We start from the raw sequence: 17,913 nt of genomic DNA on the forward strand, positions 1-17,913 counted from the left end.
CTCGATCTTGCTCTTTTTTCTTTTTTTAAACAATTGCTTAGTATCCACTTGTTTATATGTGCCATCATTTATTAATAATTACCCCATTGATGGTCATGTAGGTTGTTTCCAGTCTTTCCTTTTTCAAAAGCTGCTGAAATAAATTACTGTGAACATACATCATTTCTCATGTGTAAGGATATATCCATAGGATGTATTCCTAGAAATAATATTACTAGACAGAGTAGGGGCATTTGTACTTTTGTTAGTGCCAAATTACCAGTCATAGAACTTACTAGCGATATTGCTTACCTATACTTGTCAACACAATGTTATAAAATATTTTGATCTTTGCCAATCTGATGGGTGGGAAATGCTTATTTTTTTTCTCCTGCTTTCCCTTTCTGACGCAAATATTGATTATTCTCTTACTACGCCAGCCACTGTTCTGGAAGCTGGAACTATAGTTTAAAGCAAAAGAATGCCCTTGCCTTCGTGGAATTTATAATTTAGCATGTGTGTGTGTGTGTGTGTGTGTGAGGTGGGGAGGCAGGCAATAAACAAGAAAAATATAAGGTGTATTAAAATTAATGTGTCCATACCCCTTAAGCTAGCAACTTAATTTCTTGGAATTATCCATGTAGAAATACTTATACAAATGTTTGAACATATATACAAACAACACTGTTTATTTAAATTGGGAAATCTAAATGTCGAACATTTCGGAATTTAAATTTCTATATGTCCAATCATTTTATTTTATTTTATTTTTTACAATTGTTGCCAATCTTTTTTTTTTTATGCTTTATCTCCCCAAATACCCCCTGGTACATAGTTGTATATCTTTGTTGCAGGTCCTTCTAGTTGTGGCATGTGGGACGCTGCCTCAACATGGCCTGAGGAGTGGTGCCATGTCCGCGCCCAGGATCCAAACCAGGGAAACCCTGGGCCTCCGCAGCGGAGTGCGAGAACTTAACCACTCGGCCACGGGGCTGCCCCAATCATTTTAAAAACTAGAAACTAAAAGATGCCAAAGGCATATTGAGTAAAAAAAGTAAATTACAAAACAGTATGATATGATGGTTTTTGTAAAACAATTATCTTAAATATGTTCTCAATGATTATCACTTGGGGTAAACTTACAGAGAACTTGTAATTTATACATCATATATTTCCGTAAAATTTTAATTTTTTACAAAAATTTGCTACTGGTGTAAACAGGAAAAGATAATTGTTTTAAAACCCCATTTATTCTTCACAACCTACAAACAGTTTTCGTTTGGTGGATGTCATCAATATCCCTTTTCCCTGTCTGAAATTCTTTGCCTGACAAATCATCTTGTCAAAGGGTATAACTCCTTTAGGATGAAAATCAGATTCAACTTCTCTGTGCTTCTGAAGGGCAATTATAAATGATCAAGTAAACCTGGTGGAACATTTAGGTAGTGTAGAAATGAATAACTTCCAAGTAAGCTTTAGAAAACTCTCCTCTCTGGGGAGAAAAATTTAGAAAAAGGATAAGCTCTGTGTGCTCTTCTTTCCAACAGAAGTAAATGATCAAAAGCCAGAGCCCCTTCCTTTCACTGTGACATAACGTGTCCCTCATAGCCAACTGAGCAAATTAAAAATCCAGATAATGCTTAACTATTTCCTGCTGCTCGTTTAGTGCATCGTTCACGGTCAGCATGTTTCTCCCTCCTTATCTAAAGTCTTGTTACATCAAATTCTCTTATCAGGTTTTCAGACACAAACCCTGCTACAGCCCAGAAAATTCTTCAGGTATGCCCCTGGCTTCAGTTGCTCATCAACTTCAGAGAATCAACTCACCAGAGCCTTGGAGCACCTGGTGGTGGTAACTTGAGTGGTTGCACACCAGACAAAATGAGGCTTCCAGCCACTGTCACAGATCCTGTTATAATCCTAGCCCTGCTCTGGGCTTAGGTATGTCCTTCCTCTACTTGGGTAGAGCCTCTCTGACCTCTTCACTAAGGCATAAGAAGTCTGGTGTATGACAAGCAGGGCCCTCTTCTTCTCCCCTGCTGTCTATATTTTCCAAAACTACCCAAAAAAACCCCCCAAAAACCACTAGTGGACTATTTTAAAAATAACAGTACTTGGTAGGTGTATATTCTCACTTCCTCTCATTATTTAAAAAGAAAGAAAATAAATGAACTAAGCATTCAACTCAAGAAATTCGAAAAAGAATGAGAAAAAACCCCAAAGGGAAAGATTAGAAAACAAATAAAGATAAAAGCAGAAGTAAGTGAATTAGAAAATAGAAAAATAATCACATTAATAAATAAATCCAAGAATGAAATCTTTGTATGCAAGCCCATAAAAACAACAAATAAAACAACAAACCTATGGTAAACCTAGTTGAGAGAAATATTAAAAATTATAAATGACAATAGCAGATGAAAATATGCTATCAAAATTTTTTTAAATCTCAATGAAATTGGTGATTTTCTGGGGAAAAAACCATTAGTTCCAAAATTCATTCAAGAGGTAGAAAAATCTATATAAACCAATCCTAAAGGAAACAATTGAAAAAGTTATCAAAGAATCATCTCCAGAAAGACTTGGATAATTCTGTAGCATTTTCATTTTTTATAAGTACTTACTACATGTGTACGATGGATTCTTTCTAACTTTTCCATCTCAAATGTACAGAGATGTAGAAAGGGGAGAATCACTCCACTTTCATCATCTAAATTAACAGTCACTGTTGACATTTTGTTGTCATTTACTTCCAATGTTTAATATTTTTAATCTATTTTACACAGTTGTGATTGTATTCTAAAAGCACTTTAATAGGCTGTTTAACATTTTAATAAACTTTTCATTTTGTTATAAGCTTTTTATAAGAATAATTATATCTACACACTGAGATAATAGTACGTTATCTTACAGAAGAGTTGGAAAGTTTACGTGAGCTAAATAAGGTGCTTGCTACTACTGTTATAGTTTGCAAACAGCTTTTCCTTTTGCATATATCATTCATTTAATTTATAACGGGTATTACTATCTCACAACATACTGTTTCCTCTTTAGGGGGAATAGACAAGCCAGATGCCTCCCATACGAAGGCCAAGAATATATTATTGCTCCTCCAGAGAATGCTGCTTGGTTGGTTTTGCTAAGAAGGTGGAGTCCAGGCTGATCAGAGTTCAGTAAGTTGGGGCCTAGAGTGGTAAAGAGAGGTGTCCTGTGTCTCAAAATTCAGAGACCCATGCAGGGCCAGGATCCTCAGTGGTACAAAGCAATAGTAGTGAACTCAGATTTGGATTAGGATCTTTTATATTAGGCATTTGGCCTACATGGCATAGAAATAAAGAGTTGATTATTACTCTGAAGTCACTGAGAGGTCAATGATCAAAAGAACAAGTGCTCCAGCCTCCATAAACCTTCAACCTCCCCCTCAAGTTTCTTTAAAGGTTGCTTTTTCACTTAATGTTTTCACTAACTTTGCTTCCATTTCCTTTGCAGTTTGTTTTTCTGGCATCTCCAACCTTTCCTCTTTTCCCCTAACTCCTCTTTGCCTTTCTTCCCTTTTTCTTAACTGCTTTTTCTTTTCCCCTCTCCTCCCGCTCCCATTCTGGCCTCATCTCGCTGCTTTCCCACAACTCTCCTATTACTAACTGCTTCAAATTTCAGTGGTTCTCTTGCCCCGTTGAACCTCTGCTTTTAGCCCTAGGTTTTTTCACTGTAACACTGAATGTTGACTCACTTCAAGTGTGTTTTGTTTTTCATCTCACTTGAAGAACTAGTCTCTAAGGATTTGGCTAGAAGCTATTACAGTAGATTTTCAAGAGATTACTTATAAATTCTGTTTAAGGAGAATTTTAAAGTGGCTTTCTTCTACCTTCAGCTGCTCAAAGAATACATTTTTAAATTTATTTTTTAATATAAATCTTCAAACTTTTGTTAGCAGAAAACCATTTGGTCATAAAAAATCTTATTTGGGAGGTCATATATAAAACTAACTAAAGTGAAGTTGTTTTGGTGGTGAGGGACCTAGAGCCCTGAAGCCCCTCTAAGAAACCCTTAAGGCAGGGGCAGGGTTCACACAGGTGAAATGAATGGGGGGGGGGGGTGATATAAGACAATAGGGAGCTGTGTGGCAGTGGGGACCATGTCCAACTGGCGAGTACTGATAATCAGCTCATGTCAACTGTTGCCATGTGGGGAATGTGGTGCCTAATATTGCCACATCATGCACTTTTGTAAAAGAATCTGGAAAGTCAGATTTCATGTGAAATCTCCAGATTCTTAAACAGTTGTGATAATTTTATATTACCAAAAAAACCCATGTGGAAAAAATGCATGTGCAGGCCAAACACAGCCCATCCAGCCTGTTTGCCATCTCTGGTTTAAGTTGTGAAAGGTCACTGGGAACTTGCATGATAAATCTTGCTCCACTCCCACTGAAGCATCCTACCCACACAAATCATAATTCATTCCAATACTACAAAATGGCTTTTGTATTTCACAATGTTTTTAGTGTAGATTGATAGGTTAATGCATTTCATCAAGTTAACCAAAAATTCAGGTTTTTCTTTTCCCGTGCAGGTCAGATATTAACTCTAAATTCCCACTCTAGACAAGACTATTATCCCAACTCCAAAGAACATAGAGGAGGAGAAAAAGGGAAGGGGAAGAGGAACAATAGTAATCTCTAAAATCTCCAGTAATATATCTAATAGAACATTTAGATTTCCTGAGCCACTTGCTTCAGAGAAGAAAAGGTTGAGAATAAGGAATGAGCCTTTCCAAAGTCCCAGTTCAGCAGATGGTGTGCCTAGTGGCAGAACATCACAAAGTACTGTTTGGCAAGCCATATATCTCAGCTCCATATGTATTTTCAAATGACTGCTGAAATTACAATAGTGAATGCAGAGTTCCCTAGATCATTGTAATGGCAGCATCCTTTTCTAGTTTTGCTTTTCTGATGTTCCACAGGAATGAGCATAGATAAAAAATTCTGCACCACTCTTGACATCACCAGGGCTTCCCTCCAGTGTGGATTCGCTGATGTACAATGAGGTGTGAGCTCCGCCGGAAAGTCTTTCCACACACACTGCATTTATAGGGCTTCTCTCCAGTGTGGATTCTTCGGTGTCCCAGAAGATGTGAGCTGTTACTGAAAGCTTTTCCACACTCATTACACTCATAGGGCTTTTCTCCACTGTGGATTCGCTGGTGTCCAACAAGAGCTGAACTATGACTGAAGGACTTTCCACACTCATCACATTCATATGGTTTCTCCCCACTATGGATTCTTTGGTGATGGAAGAGGCCTGAGCTCTGGCTGAAGCTTTTCCCACACTCACTACACTGGTATGGCTTCTCTCCAGTATGGACTCTCTGATGTTGTATCAGATATGAGCTCAGACAGAAAGCTTTCCCACAGAATTTACACTGGTATGGTTTCTCTCCTGTGTGGGTCCTCTGGTGTCGAATAAGGCCTGAGCTGTAATGAAAAGCTTTCCCACACTCATTACATTGGAAAGGTTTTTCTCCAGTGTGGGTCCTTTGATGCTGAACAAGGTGTGAACTGTAATAAAAGGCTTTCTCACACTTATCACACTGATATGGTTTTAATCGGCTATGTATTTTCTGATGGTCAATAAGTTGTGAGCTCTGAGTGAAAGTTTTGCTGCATACATTACACGAATAGGGTCTCTTTGCAGTGTGGATTCTTTTATGTCTTATGAGGCTTGAGTTTTGAGTGAATCTTTTCCCACATTCATCACACTTATATCTTCTCTCCCTTGAAGTGTTTCTCTGATATCTTTCATGTTTTGGGGTTTTTCCACGTTTAGGAACCTCTTCATTGATTTGGCCAGATACCTTTTCTTGGGATTCCACAGATACAGTAAGTTCCTGCTTTTGAATCGATTCTCCTTCCTCAATTCTGATCACATCATCTGACATAAAAAGTATAGAATTCAAATGTCATTGAAACATATAGGGAAAAAAATTAAACAAATATACTAGACGTACACAGCTTAAATATACCACCAAATTGGTTTTACAACATTTAAGGAGGAAATTGGGAGATGGCAAATGAAGAGAGGACTAGCAGTGGCTGGACTTGGAGGATGTGAATCAAGAAAGGAGTGGAGAAAAGTCAGGGAGGAGTAACAGTGATCATAGTAAACAGAAGAAGGAAAGCTCTCAAATAAGAATGAGTTCACCAGGGAAGGCTAAAAGTTGAGTAGAGAGGGATGAAAGAACAGAAATTGTGGGAGGAACAAAAAGAGAAAGGAAGCTGACAGTGGCAGGAACCAAGCTGGAGCCATGAAATAACTCTGTACAGGTTGCTCTGAAGGCCTCTGGGAATATCGAAAAATGGGAGATCAGAGCACAAAGAAATATCCCATTTCCAAATATGGAGAACAAAGAGATTAGAGTTTAGACATATGGAGCAAAAGAGAATGTTATCCTGTGGGGACAGACAAAAACCGCTTTGGCCCCCAAAGACTTTCATTACTCTTTTTGCAAAGGAGAACACTGGGAATCTCTCAAGACTAAAGCTATACTCTGTGGGTTATTCGAGACTTCTCAAGCAGTCATTGACACAGAGAAGATTAATAGACCCTAGACTCCTTTCTGTCCTTACCCAAGGAAACGATGTTCCTATAATTCCTCTGCCTGTCTTTCCTACAGAGGTTCCTCTGAGCAGAAGCCCAACACCCCCATTCCTCCAGAGTGGGAAATGGGACTATTTCCTCAATGGTCAATAATTTCTGAAAAAAATTTCAGGAATTTTTTGAGTGGGAGCGAGGTTGTCCCACTCAAGGGATATTCTCCCTGAAGTAATCCCATTTTAGGACCCAGAAAGAAGGGCAGAATTTGTAAACATGTAGAATAATGATAGGGAAAAGTGATATGCTTTGTGTGGATAAGAGACATTAAATGGAAAAAAAAAAAAAAGGAAAAGATAACTATGGAGACAATTGAAGAACCAGGATGCCGAATGAGTCAGACTAACTCTAGGCAGAGGCACTGGATTGACTGTGCCAAAATGAGTTGGCTAAAGAGACCCTGGAATGAGGCAAGAGAAGCCATGGTCAAAGAGCCGATTCGCGATCTCTGAGAGTGTGGATGAGGGACAAAGCTCACTGGCAACTTGTCTGAGAAAAGTCACAGCCACCTCTGAGTCTTGGGGTTCCTATTCTGTGAAGGGCAGAAACCCAGAGATAAACCAGAGCTGAGAAAGAATGTCGCCAAGAGTAAGATGAGCCTCTCCTCAGGGGCTCCTTTTAGGACAGGGGCCTGCAGTGATTTCCAGCTTGCCACACTGGTTTAAAAGCTCTCATTGTGAGTGGTTATATAAGGTTATCTTAAAGTTTTTGGGCAGTTTAAAACTTTATGTTATAGCTACCCCAGATATATCTGTGTGCAGAATTTAAAGGAAAATTACACAAAGATACACATTTATGCAAGAACATAGTTTTTTAGAGCCATTAACAAATAAAAAGTGCCTAATAAGGATGGAATCCAAAACAGCATTATACCTATAATAGAACTAAAATCCGTATCAGCCTGAGAAGGAAATTTATGGATTATTATAAAAAAAGAAGCACAGTATAGAAACTCCATTTCTAGCTGACTAAAAAAGTTGGGGAAAATGATGTACTTCTACTTAGGATGGCATACTGAGTTCATAGTTCATCTCCAAATACGTAGAGTGATAGATAAAAAATAAAAATTAATTGAAAAACACATCTGTGCTAAAAAATAAGATAAACATCCCTGTGGAACAGAAAGGAAACAAAAATAGAGAATGTGGCTACAGTTGAAGATGTGGGCGTGCTGGGCTCCAGGGAGTGATTGAGATCTTAGCCCCAGAGGGAAATGGGAGACTAAAAGTGCTCTATGAGAGGGGGGGCTGATTGATGCCAGAGGCTGGACGGGACATGCAGGCACACACATACACAAGCACCCAGACATATGCAGAGAAAGATACAACCCTGTGAGCGAGAATTATGTCAAGCCTCCTAGAAGCCTGTGACTACATTGGTGACATCTGCTATCACATGAAACAAGAGACCTAAGACTTGGTTCTGGGGAGCCAGGTGAGAGTAACAACAGCATTCCTAAACAAGGAAGGAGAGAATATAAAACAGATCAGAAAGAACTCAAAATGAGTCTAGAAATGAAAATTTCAAAACTTATGAATGTATTGCTATGAAAGATGGTTAACAAAATCACCAATTTAAACATAAATTCAATCCAGATAAAATTACTTTCATCAAAAAACCTGGGGCTGGCCCTGTGGCCAAATGGTTGAGTTCCCATGATCCACTTCGGCATCCCGGGGTTTTACCGGTTCAGATCCTGGGCGCGGACATGGCACTGCTCGTCGGGCCATGCTGAGGTGGCATCCCACATAGCACAACTAGAAGGACCCACAACTAAAATACACAACTATGTACCGGGAGCTTTGGGGAGAAAAAGGAAAAATAAAACCCTAAAAAAAAAAAAAAACCTGAAAAAATTAGCAGATTAAAGATACCTAAAAGAGATAAACAATGACATACCATCCATGGCAAATAAACAAAGAATTGTGAAATAAAATAAGGAAAAGTGAAATAAGCATAGGTGATATAAAAACTGTAGAGAAATTTTAGAAATCGATAAACTGGAGACAGAAGGATAATAACCTGAAAGATAATTGAAGAGGAATCCACTAGGATGTACCACAGAGACAGAAAGACATAAGATATATGAAAAAGCAGTTAAGTGAAATGAATAAATTAATAAGTAGGTTCTAATAGTGTCTTCTGGGAGTTCCAGAAGAAAATAACATAAGGAATAAAAAAGAAGCACTATTTAAAGAACTGATGGCTGAGAATTTCCTAGAATTGAAGAAAAACATGGGTTCTTGGAGCAAACGTGAACTTATAGACTAAACAAGATGAACAAAAATAAAACCATATCAGAATACTTCTTTCTTTTTGGTAGGGAAGATTGGCTCTGAGCTAACATCTGTTGCCAATCTTCCTCTCTTTGCTTGAGAAGACTTTTGCTGAGCTAACATCTATGCCAATCTTTCTCTGTTTTATGTGGGATGCTACCACAGCATGGCTTGGTAAGTGGTGGTAGGTCCTTGCCCAGGATTGGAACCTACGAACCCTGGGCCACCTAAGTGGAGCGTGGGAACTTAACCACTATGCTACCAGGCTGGCCCCCAGAATACACTTTTTAGTGAAACCTCATAAAGGTTAAGAGTAAATCTAAAAGTTACTAAAGAGTAAAGATGGAATTCCTAAAAAAAAGGTATTTAGATTGACAGTCTTTTTTTTTTATTATTCTCCCCAAAGCCCCCCAGTACATAGTTGTAGATTCTAGTTGTGAGTGCCTCTGGTTGTGCTATGTGGGACGCTGCCTCAGTGTGGCCGGATGAGCAGTACCATGTCCGTGCCCAGGATCTAAACCGGCGAAACCCTGGGCCGCCAAAGTGGAGCGAGTGAACTTGGCCACGGGGCTGGCCCCAAGACTGATAGTAGTCTTTTAATAGCAAACAAGAGAAGCTAGAAGACAGTGAAGTAGTATCTTCAAAATGCTGAGGAAAAAAAACAATTGTCAATTAGAATTTTATCCCAGCTAAACCATGATTAAAAAGGGAGGATAAAATAAGGGTAGACATGCAAAGACTAAGTCTACCGCCCAAAGAACCTCACTAAAGTATGAATTTCATCAGAGTGAAAACCCAGAGGAAAGGTGTTGGCATACAAAAATGGTGGCTCAGAAATGGGCAAAATTTGTCAGAAAATTTAATTAACAATTTATGATTAAAGAAAAAGAATCTATTTCATATTTTAAAAAGAAACTGGTTCCTATGAGTGACCAATTATAATCTAGGGGGCCTGGGTTTGATCAAAAGTCTAGTTCCCCAGTTATAGGGGAAGAATTTCAAAAAGACCATGAAAATAATGGAATTTAAATTCTTCTGATATTGCCTTCTTTAGCAAAATAAAGGTTCAAGTCACTGTGCTCTCAGGGTGTAATTAATCCCAAGGGAGGTTTTTAAGGGTAGTTTAATAGATGTAGACCAATATTTGACTTTGCTGCTACTAGACCTCTTTACAGGGACTTAAAAGAGGGGGTTTATTCAAGAAATCAAGCTCCTTAGTGGAACTTAGAATCAAGGTCATTGCAACCATGTATTATCTAGTGGCTAGATGATCAGATGCCCACCCTATACTCAATTTCTACAGTAGCTCTATTGAAGCATACAATTCTGTATTGTTTGTCCTAAAAATAATTATTGTGACTTCACATGCCATTTGTAGACTGTACCTACCATACCTATAGCTTAAATTACCAAATTTTAAATCTGCCCAAGGACTTAAAGCTCTGAATACCTATCTCTATCTTTAATTTCCCCATGGAATAAAATCTAAACTCATTTGGTGAGTATACAAGCCCTTCATGATCCACTGGATTCTTGACTCTAGTTACACGTTAGAATCACCTGGAGAGTTTAAAAAGCAAACAAACAAAAAAAGCCCATGCCTGGGCCCTGCCCCAGTCCAACTGAAACCAAGGTTCTGAAAGTTGGGCCCAGGCACTGATATATCTTATAAGTCATCCAGATGCAAAATGAGGGTTAAAAACTCTGATGGGAGAATATCCTTGCCTATCTTTCCAGTTTCATTTCCCATAACCTTCCACCTTCCTCACATTTTTATCCTTCATCAGTACTAAGGACTTAAGAACACGGGCTCTGGAGACTGACTATTTAAATCCCACATGTATCATTTACTAGCATGGCAATCTGGTGCTATTGTAGGGTACAAGCCGATAGTTCTACCTACCTAAAAGCCTCCAAGGGCAGCAGTGATTTGCATGTCAGAGGGAGTACTAATGTTCAAAATGACTTAAGTCTTCATGAAAAGGATAGACTGTGTTGAATTTACCCTAAGAATGTTATACATATCAGTAAGATGTCCATTAATTGGCTAATGGAAATAATAAAGTTTTAACTATCAAACGACAATCTCCAGTTGTTTAGGGAAACCTTAGCATGCGAAGCACCTTATTTCCTGACAATGTTGTTTCTAGATAATTTGGAAAACATGAATTTCCAAATGATAGCAGGATGCACAAACATACTCTTATAGGTAAGAAGTATCCTAGTCATTAAAAATCCTCCCTAAGTAAAACGAAGACCACAACAAAGAAAGTATAACTATTTGCTTTAGATGACACTATTTCTAACTGACATTCTTCATTCTCCCTTGGGAAAAGTGGGCATCACTTCCACTCATCAGGCATAGTAAGATTCCAACCCTGAACCCTAGATCTCTTGTGCAAGACAGGAGAGGAGTCAGAAAGAGCAACTCTGTCATCTTTGAAGTAACTTCTAGAGCCTTAAAATAAGCGATCTAGCTCTCTTGCAAGCCTCCCTTCCTCTCTGTCATCATTCAAAACTGCCCTACTTTTGGCCATCATAATGTTGGGCTGGAGCTATAGCAATGGTCTTCAAAGTGGTCCTCTTTCTCCTGTCTCTCCAATCCAGATTACATCTGGTTTACGATGCACATGTTAGTTACTACTCAAAAACCAAAAAAAAAAAAAAAAAAAAGGAAAAAGAAAAAGAAAAACGTTCTTAGGCTCTCTGCAATTTTGTTCCAGACCACCTTGTTAGCATTATTCCTCTACCAGACACTCAGTCGGGTAGACCCACCCACATCCTCCTATCATGATCTGTACTTTTCCACATTATTCCTGTTTGGACTTCATCGTTCACCTTTATTGAGCATTTCCTACATATAAGTTGCTGAGGATACACAGAAGGAGCTTCAGACAAGTGGTAATATAGTATGCCAAATGTTATGATAGATATGCACAAGGTGCATCACCTAACTCAAACATGTGGGAGGGTATCAAGAAAGGCTTCCTGAAGGAGGAGACAGCTTGAGTCTTGAAGAATAGCTATAAGTTGGTTTGGTAGAAGAGTGGAGAAGGTGTGGTGACAGGTGGTGTGTTATGAGTACAACAGGGTCACAATGTGTGTGTGTGTCTATACAGCAGTGGGGTAGGGGTGGTTGGGAGAATGTTGAGCATTATTAGCAAAGAACAAATATATCATGGGTTGATAGGACAGGGAAGGAAAGAAGCATTGGGGAAAAAAAATGGGTTGAATGACTAGAAATTCCAATGTAAGCAAAGTATAGAATAGTGGGAGAGAGCTAGAAGAGAGGGGAGTGTGAGGAACATACTTCCTGATGCTCTCTGCCCGGTGAAATGCAACCTATTCTTTACCACCCAGTTCAAATTCCAGCCACTCTGCTACCACCAGGGCCTGAAGAGACAGATTTCTCCCTCCTCAGACCATGATCTCTGATATGGTACACGATCATTCACTGTTTCAAACCAACAGCTAACTTTTTATGAGTACTCAACTGTAAGGGATCTCAGGGATCCTCATAGAATCCAGAGCCAGGCCTTACACAGTGAAACTTAAAAATTTACTGGCTTCTTAACAGGACCCACAAAGCTCGCATGTTCTGGCCTCTGACCACCTTCTTTCTCCTACCCTGCCTATCTCTCCATGCTCCAGCCATCTTGGTCTTCTTTCAAACCCATGAATTTCTTTCCCACTTATTTATTTTTTTTTGAGGAAGATGAGCCCTGAGCTAACATCCACCACCAGTCTTCCTCTTTTTGCTGAGGAAGATTGGTCCTGAGCTAACATCTGTGGCCGTCTTCCTCTATTTTATATGGGGGATGCCTGCCACAGCATGGCTTGCTAAGCAGTGCCTAGGTCTGTGTCCAGGATCTGAATCAGCAAACCCCAGGCTGCCAGAGTGGAGCGTGCGAACTTAACCACTATGCCACCAGGCCAGCCCCTTTGCCACTTGTTTTTGCTCTTTTGGCCTGTAATGCTTTTCCCTCTAGTATTCACTTGGCTAATTTCTACTCCACTTTTAGGATTCAGTTCCCACGTTACTTCCTCAAAAAGCCCTTCTCTGACTATCCTCTCACCCCATATACAATCTGTCATGGTATATTTATTTGTTTAATGCCTCTGCCACCAGACAGCTCCACGAAAGCAAGGATCATGTCTGCTGTATTCACTATACTTAGTGCTTTGCAGTGCCTGGCACATAAGTACTCAATATATATGTACTGAATGATTAATGATTCTCAGGTCTCCAGGGAAGCCATATGACCAAGTGTCAACACTAACCACAATCCTGTTGGTGTTGAGGGTCCTGACATTCACCCTTACGCTGGATTTCCATGGGTTGAGGCTGGAGATATGTTGCTTCCTTAGCTGGATCCAGAGGCACCGATGTCTCAGAAAGTACTTCATGTGCACAGGCCTGGGTTGAAACCTGAGGACAAGCAGGCTCATTTGGGCATCTGAAGGGACCACAGTGTACATGATTCCCAGAGAGCCCACAAAGGATCAGCCTACATGCCCACTCCCAACCATCCTCCCATTGAGCATAGGGACCTTTCTTACCTTCTGGCCTGGTTCATCCAGCTCCCTCTCCAGATCTTCTAGCATAGCCACTGCCTCCTCCCCGCTCTCTGGTTGATGCTCTTGCATCCAGGCCTGGAGCTCCTCAGGCAGGATGGTCAAGAACTGCTCCAGCACCAGCAAGTCCAACATCTGCTCCTTGGTGTGTATCTCAGGCCTCAACCACTCACAGCAGAACACCCAAAGTTGGCTAAAGGCCTCACGGGGCCCGGGAGTCCCCTTGTAGCAGAACTGTCGGAAGCGCTGGCGGGATAACTCCTGGTTGTTTGGGCTGCTCCCTTGTGGGCCAGATCCCTGACCCCTGACAGGGCTTTTTTTGTTGCTTACTTCTAAGAGCCTTTTTGGCTCTTCAGGAGCCCGTGGAAGGAAGACAGCAGCCATTCCAGCTCCAATCAGCAGAGAAGAGGATGTCTGCTACAAGTGTTATCTTTAGGGCACCCTCCTAAGGTTACAGAAACCATAGTTAAAAAGATATATATACGAAGGCTGATTAAATACTCGAGCTCACTCACTAAGTCTAATGTTTCTGTTTTAGAAGAGGAAGCTCAAGCCAAAATTAAAAAGAATTCAATAAAGAGAATTTAAAAAGTAAAAGTTTAAGGCAATTCAAACCTTTTTCCAAGTAGGAGAAGGAATGTTTGTCAAGAAACATCATTTTTGACAAGACTGAGAATATTGTTGGATGCTTGCTTCCCCCAAATAACACCAGAACAATCAGTTGCTGAGCCCAAGCTGAGTTTATTCTTATGAGCCACAGAGTGCACTACCTTGACAGAGTTCTTAGTAGTATCTCCCAGGGAAGGCAAAGTCAGAATATTTATGAGGTTTGGGGGCTTTAAGGCAGTTCTTTCAAAGCAGAATAAGGATTGGACAAGGATCATGATCAATAGTTCAGGATTGATGGACTCAGCAAGGTAAGGTTTTGAGTTGAGGGTTTCAAAAATCTGGATCCTATCCATAGATAGTCGAAGAGTTTGATGTGCACCTAAATGCACTGAGGGGTAAGATCTTGAAACAAATATAATTATTTGCAACTTTTATCTTCCAGGGCAAGAATTTCCTGGAATAGTAAAGTCATGCTGATAAAGACAGTGGAATACTAGTGCCACATTTAGGGAGGACAAGTGAATAGTAAAAACATCTTAATGAAGGTAGTAGGCTATGTGGGTATTGATGGATTCAGTTTTCCATGTAACAGCAGACTGAAGCAGGGCCCATCAGTTTAAGGAAAGACCAACTGATTAGCATGGTGGGCAGTGATTTAAGGGCTTAGCTGTGGATTTCAGAAGACCTGGGCTTGTATCCTGTTATGTTCTCTTACGTGTGGTGGCTTAATCTCTCTAAACTTCTATTTCCTCCTCTGTAAAATATCTTATAGTTTTTTTTTAACGTTTTATTTTGAAATAATCTTAAACTCACAGAAAATTTCCAAGAAAGGTACAGAACAGTCTCTATACCCTTCACCCAGCTTCCCCTCACATTAACATCTTACATAACCACAGCACGATTACAAACCAGAAAAACAATATTGTTATAATGCAATTAAACTACTGGCATTTATTATGGAGGGCTGTTTTGGGAATAACTACAGAAAGCATTAAATTCAGTGCCTAGTACTTAGTAAGACCGCAGTAAAAGGCTGCAGTTACCGCTGTGACCTGGTCATCTAGGCGCCGGCTCGAGAGCCAACGCCCAGCGCTCAGGCACACTGGCTCGTTTTCTGGGCACAGAATTTAGAACCACGCAGAGAGGCCCTCTAGTGCCTTCTCTGCGCCTAGCATGTTACTCACTGGGCATCTCTCAAAAACACCTTCACTTCCCCAGCCCTAAATATTCATTCAGGGGATTCTACAGGGGGCTTGGAGAAAGACTATTTTAGGAATCACTCAAGATAAAGGACATGGGGCCGCTTCTACATGTTGTCTTCCACTAGTTTGGATCTTCGAAGGAATAAGACAACATAGTGAGTTAACCTGCTGGACTTCCAACACCTTTCCCTTTTACCCTGTAACATAAACCGAACTGGCACATCATCCAGGACCCACCACAACGAGCCCAAGACTCGGGAAGGTTTGGCTGTGTGTGTCCCTTAAGCCACAAGGACCTGACAGATCACAAAGGTTTCTGGGAGCTGCCGGCCGCGTTGGACAAACGGGTGGTCCGCAGAGACCCACCCGGGTCAGCACCCGTGGCCCAAGAGTCCGGGTCTTCGAAACGTCCTGGCGCGCCAGTCGGAGCTGGGGCGGCGAGGGGGCCCCGCGGAGCCCGGCACGGTCGCCGCCCAGTCCCGCTCCTGAGGGCTCCCCGCCGGCGCTTCCAGCACGGGCCGAACAAGGAGGTGGCGCCTCCCACCCGCGTCTAGCCCACTACGGGGTCCCAGGCAGCGGCGCCCCGCTCTCTTCCCGCCGGTCTTACCCAGGCCCGGGGGAGGCGGCCGCCCGACCCCGACCAGCCCCTTGGCGCCCCAGCCCGGCCGCCGGCGGAAGTGCGTCCGCGGACCCGCCCGGGCCCCGCGCCGGAGCTTCCGGCGGCTTCGGACAGATCCGCGCGGTTTAGCGTGTCCAGGAGAGCTGCGCCTGCCGCCGACTCTGCAAGCCGGGACGCCCAGACCTATGCGGTTTTGATTTATAGCTCGTCTCCTCTTAAAAAGAGAAGCCGAGTGCCGGCTCCGCCGCGTTGAGTCCCTCCGCCCTCCTCGGCGGAGATGCGCCTTCCCAGATGCGCCTCCCCTCCAAGCGTCCCTTCCCCCGGCCTGTTCACCGACCCCAAGTCATCTCTCCCTCCCTGCCAACACGCCTCCTTGGCCAGCATCCTCGCCCTGCCATCGCAGCCTTCCGCAACGTGAATATATTTACCAGGCAGGCACATCGCTCAACCGGAGTATGTCCGCAGGATTCCCATCAGTATAGTCGTGCAGTCCTGATCATAAATGACCCACAAGGAGAGGAAGGGAAAGGAGGATTAAGGCACGCTCTGATGAACGCTGGGCTGTGTATTCCACTTACAACCCGGAAACACGCAAAAAGCTTAAGTGACCTGCCCAAGTCCGCACAGCCCAGGGACAGGATGCACCCCACGCAGGTGTGATCAACCCCTACCCCGGGATCCCTACAGCATAGCCACGCTCAGCGCCACACAGCCGGAGACCACCAGTGCTCAAGTTAAAATGGCAGTTTCCGGGCTTATTGTGTTGTATTGACATTTTAAAATGAAACTGCTACATGCCTCTTTTAAATGTATTCCATTGATTTTAAATACCGCCCAGCAGGTGTGTTGCTAGGAGCTGCTCACAACTAGCGTGTGTGCTAGGAATAGAGGGAAAGTATTGAGATGGTTCTTGGCCTAAGGAGCCTACAGTCCAGTTGAGGAAACGGGAGCGAGTGTTTAGAAGCTTGTGGTATGCAGTTGGGCAAACTTGTATTGGAATCCTGAGTTCTTCGATTGTTAGCTAAACTTTTCTAAAGAAATTTCCTTTACAAATTGGAGATAATATCAGCACTTTATAGCAGTATCGTGATGAATTAGGAAATATCACATAGCTGTTAGAACACAACACTTAGTAATTTGATATTTTCTAGTTATACAATAAAAATTACGATAGAAATTGATGAGGACTTTTAGGCTGGTTAATTTTAAAGCTACAAATGAGAAGCAGGCTCAGAGGAGTGGAATTTGCTTGTCCTTTTGTTGGGAAACATTTACATTTCTAAGGGAAACCTCTACCTGTGAAGATGCCTCCCTCTCTGTGCCAGGAAGAAGAGGGATGGCCTTATCTCTAGAAACTATTAATCAATGCCAGAGGCAAGAATTTAAGTTGTTTACTGTCTGGCAACCTCATGTAAGTGAGCCCCCCCCCCCCCCCAAATCCTCCTTTGTCTTTAGCTGAGGATAATATTTAAGCGGTGACTTCTGCTATTTACTCAATCCGGTTTGATTCTTATCTAAAAGTTGTGGGACCGCCAAATGGCCGGACCCTACAGGCACTGATACCATTTTAACTTTTTTACATATTCTTTCCTTTGTCTTGTAAAGAGATAACTCACATACCTATGCCTTAAATTTAGCCTTACTCTCCACCCAACTTCGCAGAAGAAGCGGCAGCAGCAACATGTCGGCAGCAGCTCTGCCTGTCCACGGGTTCTGTCCCCATGCCAGCGGCAGCAGCAGCAGCTCCCCATGCCAGCAGCATCTCTGACTGCCCATGGGGTCCTGTCCCCATGGCAGCAGCAGAAGCTCTGACTGCCCATGGGTCCTGTCCCCATGCTATTCTATTCTCTAAATAAAAGAGCTCTACTGCCAGATCTTAAGTCTAAGAAATCTTTCTTTTGACTCATCGGCTCACCGACCCCGCATCAGAAATCACTTGGTAACTTGATTTCTTACCTCTAGGCAAGAATGCTTATTGCATTGTTCCAGGCATTGAATGAGCTCAG

The 17,913-nt window shown here is 41.8% G+C and overlaps 1 protein-coding gene and 1 long non-coding RNA gene across 5 annotated transcripts in view; one reads left to right on the forward strand and one right to left on the reverse strand.

The window, feature by feature from the left end:
- Window positions 1–5,561, forward strand: part of LOC106823155 (uncharacterized) — a 29,800-nt gene extending 24,239 nt beyond the window's left edge. For 2 of the 3 annotated variants that reach the window (XR_001396071.3, XR_011505140.1), the window contains exons 3-4: window positions 3,031–3,149; window positions 4,939–5,561. This is a non-coding gene — a long non-coding RNA (uncharacterized lncRNA). Of the gene's footprint in view, window positions 1–833; window positions 1,034–1,715; window positions 1,921–3,030; window positions 3,150–4,938 lie in introns of all 3 variants that reach the window. The other variant, XR_011505139.1, reaches the window with a different exon arrangement.
- On the reverse strand, window positions 4,978–16,649 carry LOC106823146 (zinc finger and SCAN domain-containing protein 31-like). 2 transcript variants are annotated; one of them, XM_070515432.1, is made up of 4 exons: window positions 16,336–16,649; window positions 13,463–13,922; window positions 13,184–13,331; window positions 4,978–5,906 (listed from the first exon to the last, which is right to left on the reverse strand). In XM_070515432.1, exons 2-4 carry the CDS (start codon window positions 13,859–13,861, stop codon window positions 4,978–4,980), a joined length of 1,476 nt encoding a protein of 491 aa, XP_070371533.1. In that variant the 5' UTR covers window positions 13,862–13,922; window positions 16,336–16,649. The 2 variants fall into 2 exon arrangements, with proteins under 2 accessions (XP_070371533.1, XP_044632116.1); XM_044776181.2 differs by lacking the exon at window positions 16,336–16,649 and adding an exon at window positions 15,896–16,034.
- Window positions 16,650–17,913: the final 1,264 nt, after the last annotated feature.

Source organism: Equus asinus, chromosome 8, assembly GCF_041296235.1.
Source record: "Equus asinus isolate D_3611 breed Donkey chromosome 8, EquAss-T2T_v2, whole genome shotgun sequence".
Lineage (NCBI taxonomy): Eukaryota > Metazoa > Chordata > Mammalia > Perissodactyla > Equidae > Equus > Equus asinus.